Here is a 15,434-nt window from a genome sequence, read left to right as displayed (position 1 = left end):
TGACTATATACTTTCACAGCCTGACTGAATTTTTACAAAGCACTCGAGTTGTGCTTCACCATGCGAATGATATTATAGAAAGTTTTGTTGGGTTAACAGTCAAAACGACGTAACTGAGATCGTATGGCGACTTTTCCAGCCTTTGACAGTGGAGGAGGACCCCAGGTGCCCCTCCGGGCTAGTACAGAATGATCTTTTACTGTGTTTTATTTTTGCTAGTGTTAATGACTGCTTCTGGTCAGTCCATTGAATATCATTATATAAATCAAGTATTTGATTAATAATGCGATACATTTGATATTACAATAAATAAGCTAAGATAAGAGGATCACATTTTTAATGTAATTCAACCATTAATATTAATGTTTCTTCTGGCGCATCTGTTTCTGGTGTAACATTAAATATTGACCCCGTTGAAAATTGACCACATTGATCAAAATTTAATGTTGAAGTGTTGGCGGTGTCAATTTTCAACGTTGAAAAAGGACCTTTTGATCAAATTTCAATGTTGAAATATTGACGGTGTCAATTCTCAACGTTGAAAAAGGACCCATGGGGTCTATTTTCAACGGGGTCAGTATTTAATGTTACACCTGCACTAGTTCAAGTTTTCTTTACTTTCTCCCTAAATTTGAATGAACATGCAACAATTGATGTTTAATCTCCTTGTACCCACATATGCAGTAATAACATTTGTACAGTTCCTTATATTTTTCCTTTTTTTGGCAGTAATTATTTGTGGTTCTGTTACTATAGAACGACCCTCGTTCACCCATATTAGATACGGTATGTGGATATTTGATTGTAACATGTCGACGTTTGAAAGGGATAGAAAACTTGTAACACTTAATATCACTCTCTTCTGGAATAAAACACTAAAATATTTTAGTTCTGTAGTCAAATATTCCTGTCTTTCTCAATATACCTGAGGCATTTGTTATATGATGTATAGGCTGTTTGAACCCTTCCAACACTGCTGAACAATAGAAGCAAATGTACATCACTTTGAAATCAATTGGAAACTGTCTGTATACAATATCCCAAAACAACTGGCAACTTATATTAATAGTATTTAGAGATGGGTCATGAATGTTACAGCATTGAACTGAATTTGAAATTAGAATTCGTTTATTACGTGAACCAAGTAATGTAACCCTTTTTTAAACAATATTATAAATCAGCTGCTTAATCTTTAATATTTTCTGTTATAAAGACATACAAAACTCCCACAGGAAAGGTCACATTAAAACAAGTTAAATTGTCATGTAATGCAAAAACACATTTGAATCCAAGAGGAGTGACCCCAAAGTGCGACCTTTACGTTTAAGCAAGGGTGCTGGGTAACATCATTATGCTGTGGTAAACATTTGTGTAACATATTTCAAAATCTCTCAATGAATAACAAAGTCCTGCTACAAAAAAATATTGTCTTTTCAACCTATGGAATAACGTGAGGATATTTGATAATCGGTCCGTGCATGTAGAAATTGCAAATCAGGATCCAAACATACAGCCTTATGTAAGAGATTTTGAGCCGAAAATCGGCCCATGGATGTACAAGTTACAGTCCAGAAAAGGATTTGCGGACGGACAAAAACCAAGCAAACTTTTAGCCCGAAAAGAAACAGCAGAGGACTGGTAATGGAGCCAACCAGAATTACTCGACATGGCAGTAAGGGGTCATGCATAAATATCTGTAAACTTGCATACTGAATGCATGTGTACATATAACTATGCACAAATAAAAGACGAAATAAACTGCAAAAACACAGGTAGGTTAAATAAATACAAAACATACATGAGAAGGGACACAGTAGAGCATAAAATGCCAACAAGTCAGTTTTTAAAACTTGCATACAGCTGTATTCTCGATAGACAACATCCGCGTTCAACGACAGCCTATTGCAAATACGACAGTCATATGTTTTCATCAATACATTTTCTTTTCAGAAAGAACGTAGAACCCGGAAATTTCAAACAGAAGCTCCGAAAAGATGCATCTGTTAAACCAAATGATTAAAGTTTTCACTGATTGTTCATTTATATTTGCGTAAAACTTTGGAACTTTGTTAGATTTTCAGACTGATTTTTTTTTGTGTGTGGAATTTCTAAAAATATAACGATCGTTTTCAGACCAGACGTTGTAAATGTAAGCTATGTCTATCCTTTAACAAAACTGCCGATTTGAATTTCAAGGATTGTCTTCGTACCAATAGAAATATATGAAAAAACTCTACGTACCTACCCATTTAGAGCGGGATTATTTTTCCAACGTTTTTTTTTTTTTTTGTCCGACGGGCGTCAGGATAGCCGGTTCAATACAGTAGGTTGTATCTTACCGGCTTTTTTATTGTAAACACCGGGTTAAAGTGACACAAGTTACTGGCTTTCAATTTAAACTTGCAGTTTAAAATGATACTTTACTGGTTTTCATTTGTAAACTCACGGTCAAAACTACTTTTTACTAGCTTGCTTTCAACGTTAAACTCACGGTCAGAGCGGCACTAAATACTAGCTTTTAATTGTATAGGTTGTTCCGCAGTGTATAATTACCATGCAAAGTGATCTCCCAGTGGTGTAATATAATTATGTTGGATGTGTTTAGAAACTATCTTATTTCATAAATTAAAACTCTGATCCATGATTATTGGCTGAAAGTATGTGGAAAGATGCATTTTGTGTGAGAAACATGCATGTTTTATCAATAGAGTATTTTCATGAAAAGTTAAAAAAAAACCCACACACACAACAAATCACTGCCGGGCTATAGGTAACCAAGTTCAAAGAAAAAAATGTGCATAAAAGTGATGGTCAACACGTATTTCTTGCAGCTTTTCGAAAGCTTTTGGATAGTTCTTTCATCCTGTGTAGGTGGCATCAAAAGTTTGAATGTTAGGAAAGGCTCATGACCGGAAACATTACAATGTTGGCATATGGAAATTGAGTTAGTTCCCGTTGACCTACCTAAACTCGCAGTCTAATTGACACTTTGTAAACTTACGGTCCAAGTAATACCCCAGTCACACATACGGCGCGGATAGCTACGTCTAGCCACGGATAGAAACGTAGTAATCCGTATCGATCCGTACCTGAGCCGTACGGATTGGTACGGATTGATACGGATTACTACTTTTAGGTACGGATTGATACGGATTACAACGTTTCTATCCGTGGCTAGACGTAGCTATCCGCGCCGTATGTGTGACTTTACTTTTTTTAACTTTTTCAATGTTTATGTATGTTGTATTTTACAGGTATGAATCCCTTGGTACTGTTCCTATGTCACGATATATTCTACCGCTGCTTTCCAATCAACTGGCAGATAGACCCTGTTCACTGGAAATTGCTCATTAAAGCTGTCTGGGATGTAATTATCTATCTTACACTAGCTTTTGTTCTTTATTGTAAAAAGGTCTTCATAGCCTTGTAGACTGAAACTTGAAAATACAGGTTGAAATGTGTGAAAAAGTTACGTATTATTAACTGGACTCATAATGTTTTCATTGTCTTAGATACTAGTATTTTGAAATGTGTTTTCATTAAGCTTTTATCTAGTTTTAATTAAATTTAAGATAATAATGTCTTTCAAAATGTAAATGAATTTCTGTAATATAATATATATTTAAGATGAAAATTGAAAACGTTCTACAAATGGTTAGAAATTCAGTTGGAAATCTGAGATGTACATATTACAGACTACTGTTAAGGTGAAACATGATTTCTTGTGATGTAGTATTACTATTTACCATAAAACCTTTTGAAGCTGTCGTTTTGCGTTATTTTATTTTTTTTGCTTTTATGCTTAATACTCTGTGTTTCAAATATGAACTTAAACAAAAGGTCTATGATGGTCCTTAGTCCCTCACCGGATCTATTAAAGTATTAAACTTGAATTGTCTATGACAGGTTGTCATGGATAAATGTATTTATGTCGAGAGGTCCGTGAGTTGAAGCCGTTAAAAGGTTTTCTGTCAGACCATTCGTCTTATAAGAGCAGTCAAGAAACTTGAGAGATGTTTGGCCAGGTTCGGCGAATAACACATATTCTTTATTCTATATAAAATTGACGCATTTCAAATAACTGCAGAAACACAGCAGGACCCGTTTTAGATGCCTGATATTTATATTTTCTCGAAGAGGATTGTCAGTATTGAAAAGAAATTGAAAGCGGGGTTCAAATATTTTCGGTCAAACAATAACATCACAAAATTAGCACAGAAATGAGACCTAAATTGTAGTGGTGGTGTACGACCTAAGTTTCTATCAATAACTTTGTATTGTAATTATTTCATGATGAAAATACTATCAAAACGCAAAGCTTAGAGTTGTAATCTCAGCAAACTTGACTTAACTCTTTAAGGGAAAATGTTCCGCAGAGCAAACATCTGAGAGCAGTTGAATCTGCAATTATGCAACTACCCTTTTTTCGCACCATTCACCTAATTAGTGTATGTAAACCTATAGCCGGAAATCTATTGAACAGTTCTTTGAGAAAACCTAATGTGCCGATATTACTTTCCATCTTTGCCTTTATGACTCCTAAATGCAATCAAGCAGACCGATTTGAGCTTGGCGAGCATGACCAAATTCATGACAGGTCGTTGAAAGATTTTAAGCACTGGTAATAATTAGGCGCTGTCGAGCAGAACAAGTTTAGAGAGAATTTAAGGATCATGACCATGTTTATTTAGCAACAATAAAAGTCTGTAAAAGTATATGCACACAACAGGCCCAACATATAGTTCATGGTACTTGACTACCCCTTTTGCTGTCCGGTTTGGTGTAAAGGCTTGGAACAAACTACTTGGTAGGGGAACACTACAGTGCCTCAAGCTGTCGTGAAAAATATCTTACTTTTAAGCTCTGCTCTATTGGTGGAGACATTCAACAAGTTTTCCAGATAGTAATTGCTTTCAGAAAAACGCTGAGCCACGGAACTGTCCAGGATGCATCGTATACACGTGCGGAATCGTTTAGAGTTTTTTTTTCCTTTTAATTCTGGCGGCTCTAAAATGCAGTAAAGAAGAACTTATGAACAAATAAGAGAAGCCTATGTAAGAATATTTATGACTACGTTTGATAATAGATATCTCATTTAGTAAAATGTTGAAAACATGCACACATGTATAAGAATTAAAAGATGAGCATACATATACATTTTCATCTTTAAAGGCACTGACCTCCAGATCGTCCAACAACAAAAGAAAATAAAAAAAATTAAATATCAGAATATCATTGCTATATTTCTAAAGAAGGATTTGAAGCTTAGTTACTGACAGATTATATGTTATGGAAACACATGGGAATTAGATCTAGTTGTTTTTTTTAATATTTTTCCATTCAAAACTGAAAAGCGTTTGTAACTGGGTAACAGAGTGTCAGAATAATTTGTATGTTTGATATATTGATAACGTAACACATTAAGCACAGATAGTGCTTGACTCCCTTTCCATGCTATCATTGCTATAATTATTGTTAAATTGCTGTTAATAATAGAATTTGGGTCATTTGTGGCTGATTTGGGTTCATTGTGTGGATAGCTGGATCCTAGCATCACACATTGGGCGCATTTGGCATACAAGCCCGTGTAACTCTGACCAGATCACCCGAGTTCACCCGAGTGACACGAGTAACAATTGTAGTCCGAACGCTTTATCGAGTAACTGAAAATGATGGAGAACGTTACCTATATGCTAACAGTTCAAAAGCTTCTGAGCTGTAACAATAATAATGGTTGCTACTTTTGACACATAATAACTTAATTTTCCAAAATAAACTACTGATCAGACGAGACAGTATCCCTCGATCGTATCAGAAATTTTGTTGAATTAGTGGACTTTATGTTTTATGTATGTGATATAGTGCTGAGATGAACTGGTACGACCTCTGTCAGAGTGAAAAATCAGACTGGATTATTATCAATCGACTTTTCAGATTCTAGGATCAAGTAACACTTGGAAAAAATGTTCAGCCCATATTGTTTAATAGACTAGAAATTTCTATTTTATGTTAATTTATACTTTAAATTATTTCTGAAGCAAGAACTACAACTTATATTAATCCTCTTATGTCTACACATGATTCTACTACCCCGAACCATTTCAAATTAAAAGGGTGTTTGGTATAATTATTTCGTTTTTTTTATTGTTCTGACTGAAAGAAGGTTTGTCGGCAAGTAGGGAGGTAGAATATTTTACTTATAACTTCAATATCAATGTGTGACTTCTTTTGTGGATTATTTGTCCTTATCACTCATTTTGTGTTCTAAAGACTATATGTTTTTTTTCTAAAAGTTGTCCCATGTGAACCTGGAAAGAAAACTTACAAGCTTTAAGAATCAGATCGAGAACCCTCGAAATATGCTTGACAAGGCTGTTACTGTAAGAAGCAGATTTCTAAACCACTGTCCTATTCAGCAGTATTTACAGATGGGGGCATGAATGCCAAAACGAGCATTTCAAAGTTACTCTACATTTAGAAGAAAGTAAAAGGTTTTAAAAGAACAATGACAGCTCGCTCCACTATTCGAAGGCAACTGTCAATACTTAGTATGAAGGATTTTCGATTCTAGAACTGAAATAATGATTCAAGGATTATTTGACTTGATTCTATGATCTCGCTTTAAACCCCTGAATAGATGTAAGAAGTTTACAACCTAGTACCGCCCTTAGACAAGAGCAACCTGATGGTAAAATTTTAACCGTCATTTTCTTACTACAAAAAGGGACATAACTTTGCCAAAATTAAAGTAAGTGTTATGAAACTTGATGCTTTTACCTGGCTTTACAACCCTGAAGACATGTAAGAAATGTTAACCCAATGCTCCTGTTAGTTTTGGAGATATCAACTTGCAAGCAAACAGAACAATATCTATGCACAAGAAAGAGGGCATAACAAAATTAAGGTTATGGGAATTGATGCTTTGACCTTCCTTAACATCACTGGAGACATGTATGGAAGTTTCAATCCAATATCTGCACTAGTTGCCGAGATAGTACCTTGCATGCAAAACTTTAACCAGCTTTTTCTAAGTTTAAACAGTGGAGCATAACCTGTCCAAAGTTCAAGTAAGAGTTATGGAAGTTGATGACATGTCCTTTACAACATGGAAAACATGTGTGAAGTTTCAATCCAGTACCTGCATTTGTTTAAAAAAAACTTGCATGCAAAAATTTAACTCTAAAGAGGGGTCTGACTCAAATAAGAGTTATGAGGCTTGTGATAATTTTTTTTTATGTTGATATGACCTTATTTTACAGATCCGAAGAAATGTGTGTAGTTTTAACCAAATATCTGCATTAGTTTGGATATACTAACTTGCATGTAAAACTTTAAATTGCATTTTCTAAGTCCAAAAGGGATATATTTTGTCAAAATACATATAAGAGTAATGGGACTTGATCATCTGCGGTTAGGTAATGACCTTAAAAAGTAAAAATAGGTTTCAAAGCAATATGTCTATAAATGAGACCCATAATTTACATAATATCCGATCAAGAGTTATCTAACTTGATTATTTTGGTAGGTCTGATGAGCGCAAAGATTTGTTTGAAGTTTCAATTCAATATCATCTGTGGTTATTGAGATAAAGCCTTGATAGTAACTGCATCCAAACTTTTACATGTGTACCAAAGACGCCTTGTTTAAAGTGTTAATGCATTCGGATACGATCACCCGACTTTCCCAGCTTCAGGAGGTGGGTAGAATTCGGGTGACACAACTACTATCGCCCGGGTTACACGAGTTATACTCGAGTTATACCCAGAGTGACTCGGGTTAGCTCGAGTAAGTATGCCGAACGCGCCCATTATGTCATATACAATAGTTAAAGGGAATCAGATATTTGGTAGAGCAAGTACTCGTTGTAAATAACTATGTATAAATTTGGACCAATCAGAAAACGTTCTATAAATAGCACCAATCAAAGCTCACATCTGCTAGGGTATAAATATGTAGATAGATGACAGAGAGAGCCTATCAGACAAAGCGGCCCAAGCCTAAAAGGAGAAGATACGCTCAACGTGCTTCTCTTTGAGGGAAGGGTGAAAACTGGTTGAAACAGAACAGACCGAAGACAATGGCGAAGGGGCTCCATCAACGACCGCGACAGGTGTGGCTTCGACGGTGCGTTTCCGGTTCCTGGTTGGCATGGCTCTGCTGGAGACTCCAGTAGCCCGATCACCAGAGTGGCTCACCTTCTCCTACTCCTACTATATTGTCTACGCTAGGAACGCGTGTCCGGTTCGGTCCGAGTGCTTGCCTTTCCAAACAGACTGTTACATCTGGACTTGAGTACGTTTAGGTCTCATTGGCCGCTGTACTTACAGTCGCTATTTGGCTACTAAATTCATGCTCTTTGGACGAAACTCTCTGGGAATTGCAGAGAGGTTATCAATACCCCTACATTAGAACCAAAACATGCTTTAAGAACATGCTAAGGGGCATGTTCGCGGTCTATACTCTACGTGGCATTTATATGCTTCATTGTGTCTGAAAGGGCGGATGGACCGTAATTAAACTTAAATCAGTCAGTCAGAGAGAGCATTCGGTATCCGGCGATTGAAGAAAACACATCGAGGATACAACTAATAATTTATCCCAGTACCTTGATAAGGAAGTTATTGAAACTACACTGTCAGGGCGGATAAATTATTAAAAAGAAAAAGCTTAAAGTTCGTAGACTAAAGAAGTGTTGCAGAATTTCAACTAGGTTTCGAGCAATAGGGCCAGCGCATAGGAGTTTTACCTTAAGGGTAGTTGAATGCTATAGGCGATAGCATATATAGGCTGAACATCGGGAAGCTGAGACAGAGACCCAGAGTTTGGTAATCTACTGATATAGTAGGAGCTAGAGTTCCAGCTTATAGATGGTTCAGCGTCATTGGCGAAGTACAGCCAAGGCATTGGGGATATACCTATATGGTAGTTGAATGCTACATGTGATAGCATATAGGCGCTGAGCATCCAGGAGTCAGGGCATTCATATGAGTTGTAACTTCAGTTAAGAGGACAGAGGCCGAGCATCTATGCAACAGGACTCGTATGTTGTTGATTCAAAGACATTGTATGACGTGAACTTCAACAAAAAGACCAGTCAAGTATAGAGTCCCCAGCCTATAGGATTTTCAGCAAATTATTGTTAATTGAAGATTGTTAGTTTGAAACATTTAGTGATTAGCCTGATCCCTGAAATTATCGAGCTCACAATTTAAATCATTTAAGAATCCTTGGTACACGAATCAATTAGGCAAAGTAGCCAGAGGAAAATTCTATATATGAGATAGTTGGTCTCACCAGCTATACGTTTTAACATTGAAAGGACATTCTATTTCGTTTGTCAGCTAGTCTAAGACATAGCCACCTTAGGGATAGGACCCAATTCATTGTTCAAGATACTAAAGGCGTAGGCACTTCCCTGGGTCATATAACTCGTATCCTGACACATAAGTAAACTGCCTTAATTATGAAATTTTATATGAAACGGTCATTAAGTTCCGTGGTGAATTGGTAAAGAACGCGGAAAAAAAGTTTTATTGCCAGGGCTGGCCGGGTTCGATTCCTACTAGAGGTGTAACGATACGGTAGTCTCACGATACAGTACATATCGTGATACAGATGCAACGATACAGTATGTATCGCGATACACATTGAGCATTCATGTGACAAAATGAAAAATAAAGAACAAAGTTCCAACACTTGTAAAGTACTTGATATTTTGTATTAAAGTTAAAGAAACTGTTATAAATGATACACTTGTTTAATTAATTACTATCTTTAACACTGACTTTATGAAAGATTTGAATTCAATGTTTTTTTTTCACTGTATCGTGAACGAGGATATGATACGCGTATCGCCAGACATTGGTATCGCGATACAGTGAATTGCGATATATCGTTACACCCTTAATTCCTACTCTATTTTTTTCATTGCTTTGACATTAGAAACAAAAACTCATGTTCTAATGTTCACAATATGACTTAACTTCAATTTTAAATAAAGATAATTTTAGCCATAATTTGGACGTCAATGCATGACTACCTTTAGATTGCGTATACCTGCAGTACTCTGCCTAAGAGGCGACGCACAAGTCCAGTGGAACACGCCGGACTACGAAACCATTGGTCACGAGTTCGAGTATCCAACAATTAAAATTACTAACTTTCTCGTGTACATGTATGAGTTCTGTATTGGCGCTTCATAACTGGCGTGGTATAAAACAAGATTAAGCTTCTTAACTTGAACGTGTTCCCTCCAACTAAAATTACTATCGATCGTCCCTCTAAAGGAGAGTCCATTTGGAGGAGTCGTACATCTAAATAACTGGTGACGCCTATATATACACATACTGGGTCTCATTGTCCGAAATAATGGATGAGTTGCTGAATTCGTGGGTATTTTTTATCCTCTTGGTCGAGTATGTTTGATAGGTAAGACGTATTTAAAAAAAGTTTATACATTCTTCGGCCGTTATGAAAGATATCGTATCAACGCGCTCAAAGCACTTATGGTGGCTACAAGTTCTGAAAACACTGGAGAGAAAATGGCATTTGAGGAATTCTTACAAATAAAAAAATATGTTTTTTTTTTGCAAATTCTTACGCTTTTGAAATTTCCTTCCAAATGAATAAGTCTTAAATGAATGGTTTGTAGTCTTTATTTGATTATTTCATGTGATGAAAACTGCAATTAAACTTACACCCGGTAGTTTTTTTCACTATAAATAAGAACAACAAAATATACTTTTTTTCTAAATAATATTGCTTTTTAGATTTATTTTACATGCTTTTGAACATTGCCTGTCGTTGATTATAAGCGCACTTATTTAGTCCTTACCAGACAGCTTTAATTTTCATGAGACTATTGTGAAAGAAAACACCACAAACATACTCGGAATGTCAGTCCTGCAGCCAGTATAGTTTAGTACAAGATATACAATAAAACAAGTAAAGATTTAAAAATGTTCACCCTAATATCTGTTACACCTTAAAATCCACCATATTTAAACAGGCTTCGAGTTTGTCACGGGTAACCGTTTTAATGTCTAAATATGAATTAAGCTGAAGGGAAAGAGCAGGAAACATTTTTAGAAACAATTTGATTGTTTAAATATTTCTCTATAAAAAGATAATGGTGATAGAAATTTCAAGTCTTCAGGGCCAGGCTGAAAGAAGTTGAAATTTTCATATCTTTACAAAGTAGTTCAAGAATTATTAAAAATAAAACGCGCTTCAATGATACCATAAAGACTTAAATGTAAAGAGATCCAACATCTAATACTACTGTCAAGAATTTAAATATGTATGACATTTTCATTTGGTACGAAATGTAATCGGCAATTTCTGCATTATTTCATGTTAAATAATTTTGATCGAAAATGCTGCAGTAATAGATTACGAGTTTATTGCACGTCTAGCAACAATGTTTTCGCATCAGTTTTATAGCTACAGGTATTGATACAACATAAATCAATTATTTAGCAACAATATTTGACTTGTTTATCAACGACACAAGAAGTTTAAAATGTAGTTAAATCTATCTGTTTTCTGATGACGTCCTACAGATTGTCGTTTTAGAAATCACCACTGCAGGTTCATCTTATTTTTGTACAGCGGGATTTTGTACAGTATCGGAAGATTAGAAGATTTTTGCTTATATGGCCAATTTCCCGTCATGACCGCCACGAACCCTCAAATTTAAGTCGGTAGAATACATTTCCGCTGGTTTAGTCAAATCGAACCGGCAACATTTTCATATATATCATGCTGGGATTTTAACTTGTCTACATTATATTTTATAACATAAGTGAACATAACTATGGTATGGTGCGGAGATTAGGGACAGCCACCGCTCCAGTTCAGGTTGTAGCGTGTTCTTGTTTTACAAATGACTATAAATTTTCATATTTGTATTCATACATTTGGTTATTTTAATCAAAACGTTGACCAGTCTACAGCGTTGAAGTCGCCAAATTTTAAGGCCTACCTGGTAGAACTGCATATATTCACGCTTTGGAAATATGAGGCGCGAGAAAACCAACATAGTGCGTTTGCGACCAGCTAGCATCGATCTAGACCAGCCTGCGCATCCGCGAAGTCTGGTCAGGATCTATGCTGTTCGCTTTTAAAGCCTATTGCATTTAGAGAAACCATTAGCGAACAGCATGAATCCTGATCTGAATGCGCGGATGCGCAGGCTGGTCAGGATCTATGCTAGTCGCAAACGCATTATGTTGTTTTTCTCATGGCGCGGCTCATATATATTTTTGGTAGAAAGTCTAAAACTATTTTCAGGGTTGTAAAGGACTTGTAGCTATCCCAAAGTTAGAATATTTTCTGACGCTGGTGGCAGCAGTCAAAAATTAGTAGGTATGTCCTTTTAATGAAAAATTAGTTCGACATTTTGTTCCATGAGAATATAATCTGCTGTTTATTGGTCAAAGTCAATGAATCAGTAGCTTTAAGCAGCGATATCGACATTTTGTTTCACAAGGTTATATAATCTGCTGTCTACTGGTTAATGTCAATACTCTTTTTTCCCCCCTCAGATCACTAGCACTAGCTTTTTGTTACCATTGACAAAATAGCGACATTATTATCTGCTGTTGGTCGTAACTGGATACGAATATTTAGTTTACCAGCGTGCTTCATCGCACATGTAGTCGTAAACACCGGACGTAACTAATTACAACGGAATCACTAACGTACTTTTTTATAAAACTAAAAGTGTCTTGAAATTAGCACCTTGGAAAACGAGGAATAAACCAGTATCCTTCCCTTCCTACATTATCAACATATTCATCGCATGAGTCACCTGGGCTAAGTGTTTTATCATAAACTACAGTGTAACAAATTTACATAGTTACGAATGGGAGAATTGTTTCGAAGGGAATAAAACTTTGGAAGACTGGGGGCGACAGAAGCTCGCGTCAACATTAAATCTCCCCTATTATTCGCACGTATTGAGTGTACTATATACTGACTAAAGGTTAGGGTTAGGTTTAACGTAGGTTTAATAGTGTACATTCAATGCGTGCGTACTCTTAATGCGGCAGATTTAATGCCAACACTGAAGCTCGAGACTTTTCAGGACACTATCATGTAATATCCAAATATAAAATAATTGTGTACATGTACTTTCCAACATAACGTGATTTTTTTTTCAAATGCATTACGGATTTACCTTATCACTTAAATTAATAGCTGGGTAGTTATCAAAAACAAAATTAAAAACACTTTAATATTTAATATGATCATGACTTGTGTCTTCATGCATCAGTATATAGTCACGATTACGAAACAACAGTTTAAAACACTCATATAAGGAAATTTTATCAGACTTCCCTCTTAAAGAACAATTCATATATGACCTTCAAAATTATAATTAAGTCATGAAAGGTTAACAGAACACATCCTGCTACTGCAAATACATTTTTGTTTTGTTTTCAACACTGTAATGTTACCTAAAACAAAAGGCCAAAACGTTCAGGATTTATTTATACTAATTGTCTGTTGCACTCTGGGAATTGTAATATCTGGAAAATAACATATGAATGGACAGAGATACATTCTGCACAGATACCTTGCTTAGACAGCTAACTGATCGATATTTCCTGCAACTGACATTTCTGCCTAACGATTTTCAAGAGCGCACCTCCGCAGATATAATGTTCCGATAACAATATTGTATAAGATTACATAAAAGGGATGGATACGTTTTTCAAACATTACATCAAAATAACAAGTTCACAGAATGTCGGACAAAACAAAATAAAAAGGGTACAAAACCGTATAACGACATAATTATATGTAATAGAAGTTCTGTCCATTTTCTATAATTTTACTTTTAACTGAAGACATTTCTTTACCTCTGATGTTTTTTGTAGAAAAGAAATCAAAACATACGCAAAAAGAATGAGTACACGACTTTCATGTTGTTCTATGAAGCTTTTAAAGCATGTGAATCGATCACCTGCACTGAACAAAATACCAGCCTATGTCACAGACCCCTTTATAAATGATAATAAATATTGTACAGGTTCTCAGATGTTAATAAAAAATTGTATATTAATAAGACTACAAGTTTAACCATGCACAAGTGTAAATACAATGCACATACATCTGATAATTACATATTTGTATATTATAAATATATATACAGATACCTAGGGTACTGCAGGTTATTCTTTTTCACTTAGCAAATTGGAAAATTGAATTAATGTAACTAAGTGTCCGATAAATATCCTTAATGAATGTAAAATCAGATATTTTGATCACTAATCCTCTTCTTGCTCCCCCTCTTTTTCAGAGGTCCACAGCGTTAGATTGTCCCTTAGCAATTGCATAATTAGGGTGCTATCCTTGTATGCATCTTCTTCTAAAGTGTCCAACTCTGCTATCGCTTTATCAAACGCTTGTTTAGCCTTCGTGCAAGCTTCTGTAGGATTATTCTTTATCTCGTAATGAAATACAGAAAAGTTCAGCGCGAGTCCGAGCCGGATGGGGTGGGTGGCTGCCAGTTCCTCTGCACATTCCATGGCCTTTTTATACGCTTCTTCAGACTTTTCAACAACCTCCGTTTTCTTGTCGCTCACCTCAGCCAGGTAACGGTAATAGTCCCCTTTCATTTTCAGAAAGAACACTTTACTATCAGCAGGGCCCTTCTCCTTAATCAAAGTTTTATCCAAAAGGGCAATGACTTCATCGCAAATATCAGTCAGTTCCTTTTCCACTTTTTCACGGTATTCTTTCGCAACACCCGCCTGCTTTTCATTTGAATCTTTCTGCTCGATACTCGACAAAACGCGCCATGAAGACCGACGTGCCCCAACCACATTCTTGTAAGCCACCGAGAGTAAATTCCTTTCCTCTGATGTCAACTCGTGATCCACCTCAGCCACATCTTTCATACATTCCGCCATTTCATCGTACCTCTCGGCTTGTTCACACAATTTTGCTTTAAATATCTTGCACTCTTTATCCTCCGCCATTTTGTCACTATTTTGTAGCTTTTAATCACTGATTAAAACCGAAAATGTAAGTTTTTTCCTGTCTGCACAATATATTAATTCACTGTAATCATTTGGCCGCTCGCCAACTATGCGGATACAAAATGGAGTCGATAGTATAGTACGCGAGCAGCCATGCGATACGAAATCAATATCATTCAGCTTATGAATGGTAAATCACGGCCTGCAATCGTTAACCGCGGCAACTTATTATACGACCAGCGTACAAGTTTCGGTTGCGGTAAAATAGATTATGCACTTCAAGAATGGAGGAAATAAAAAAAAAAAAAAATCGCTATGAGACGGACCTGTTCATTAACAAGGTGCACCGAAATACCGGAAATGCTCGAATTTCTTATACAAAACATAAAAGGGATGTTCTGATCGGGATTTTAAGTGCTTTAAATCGATTAATTATTGAAAAAAAAT

General features: G+C 35.9%; 2 protein-coding genes across 6 annotated transcripts in view; one reads left to right on the top strand and one right to left on the bottom strand.

Moving 5' to 3' along the window:
• Nucleotides 1-3,767, top strand: part of LOC123531661 (heparan-alpha-glucosaminide N-acetyltransferase-like) — a 47,874-nt gene extending 44,107 nt beyond the window's left edge. For all 5 annotated transcript variants that reach the window (XM_053518689.1, XM_045312825.2, XM_045312822.2 and 2 more), the window contains exon 16: nucleotides 3,255-3,767. In XM_053518689.1, coding sequence (XP_053374664.1) covers nucleotides 3,255-3,430 — 176 coding nt within the window. In that variant the 3' untranslated portion in view covers nucleotides 3,431-3,767. The remainder of the gene's footprint in view (nucleotides 1-3,254) is intronic.
• Nucleotides 3,768-13,228: 9,461 nt separating this feature from the next.
• LOC123531436 (14-3-3 protein zeta-like) lies at nucleotides 13,229-15,110 on the bottom strand. The gene has a single exon (XM_045312394.2). The coding sequence runs from the start codon at nucleotides 14,985-14,987 to the stop codon at nucleotides 14,274-14,276; it is 714 nt and encodes a 237-aa protein (XP_045168329.1). The 5' UTR covers nucleotides 14,988-15,110; the 3' UTR covers nucleotides 13,229-14,273.
• Between the last annotated feature and the right edge of the window lie 324 nt (nucleotides 15,111-15,434).

Source organism: Mercenaria mercenaria, chromosome 11, assembly GCF_021730395.1.
Source record: "Mercenaria mercenaria strain notata chromosome 11, MADL_Memer_1, whole genome shotgun sequence".
NCBI lineage: Eukaryota > Metazoa > Mollusca > Bivalvia > Venerida > Veneridae > Mercenaria > Mercenaria mercenaria.
Note: the sequence above shows the minus strand (reverse complement) of the source record. Positions and strands in the feature narration are given on the sequence as shown.

What these genes read in the sequence shown, in the direction of transcription:
- LOC123531436 (XM_045312394.2), bottom strand. Translation starts at nt 14,987, where the DNA reads ATGGCGGAGGATAAAGAGTGCAAGATATTTAAAGCAAAATTGTGTGAA.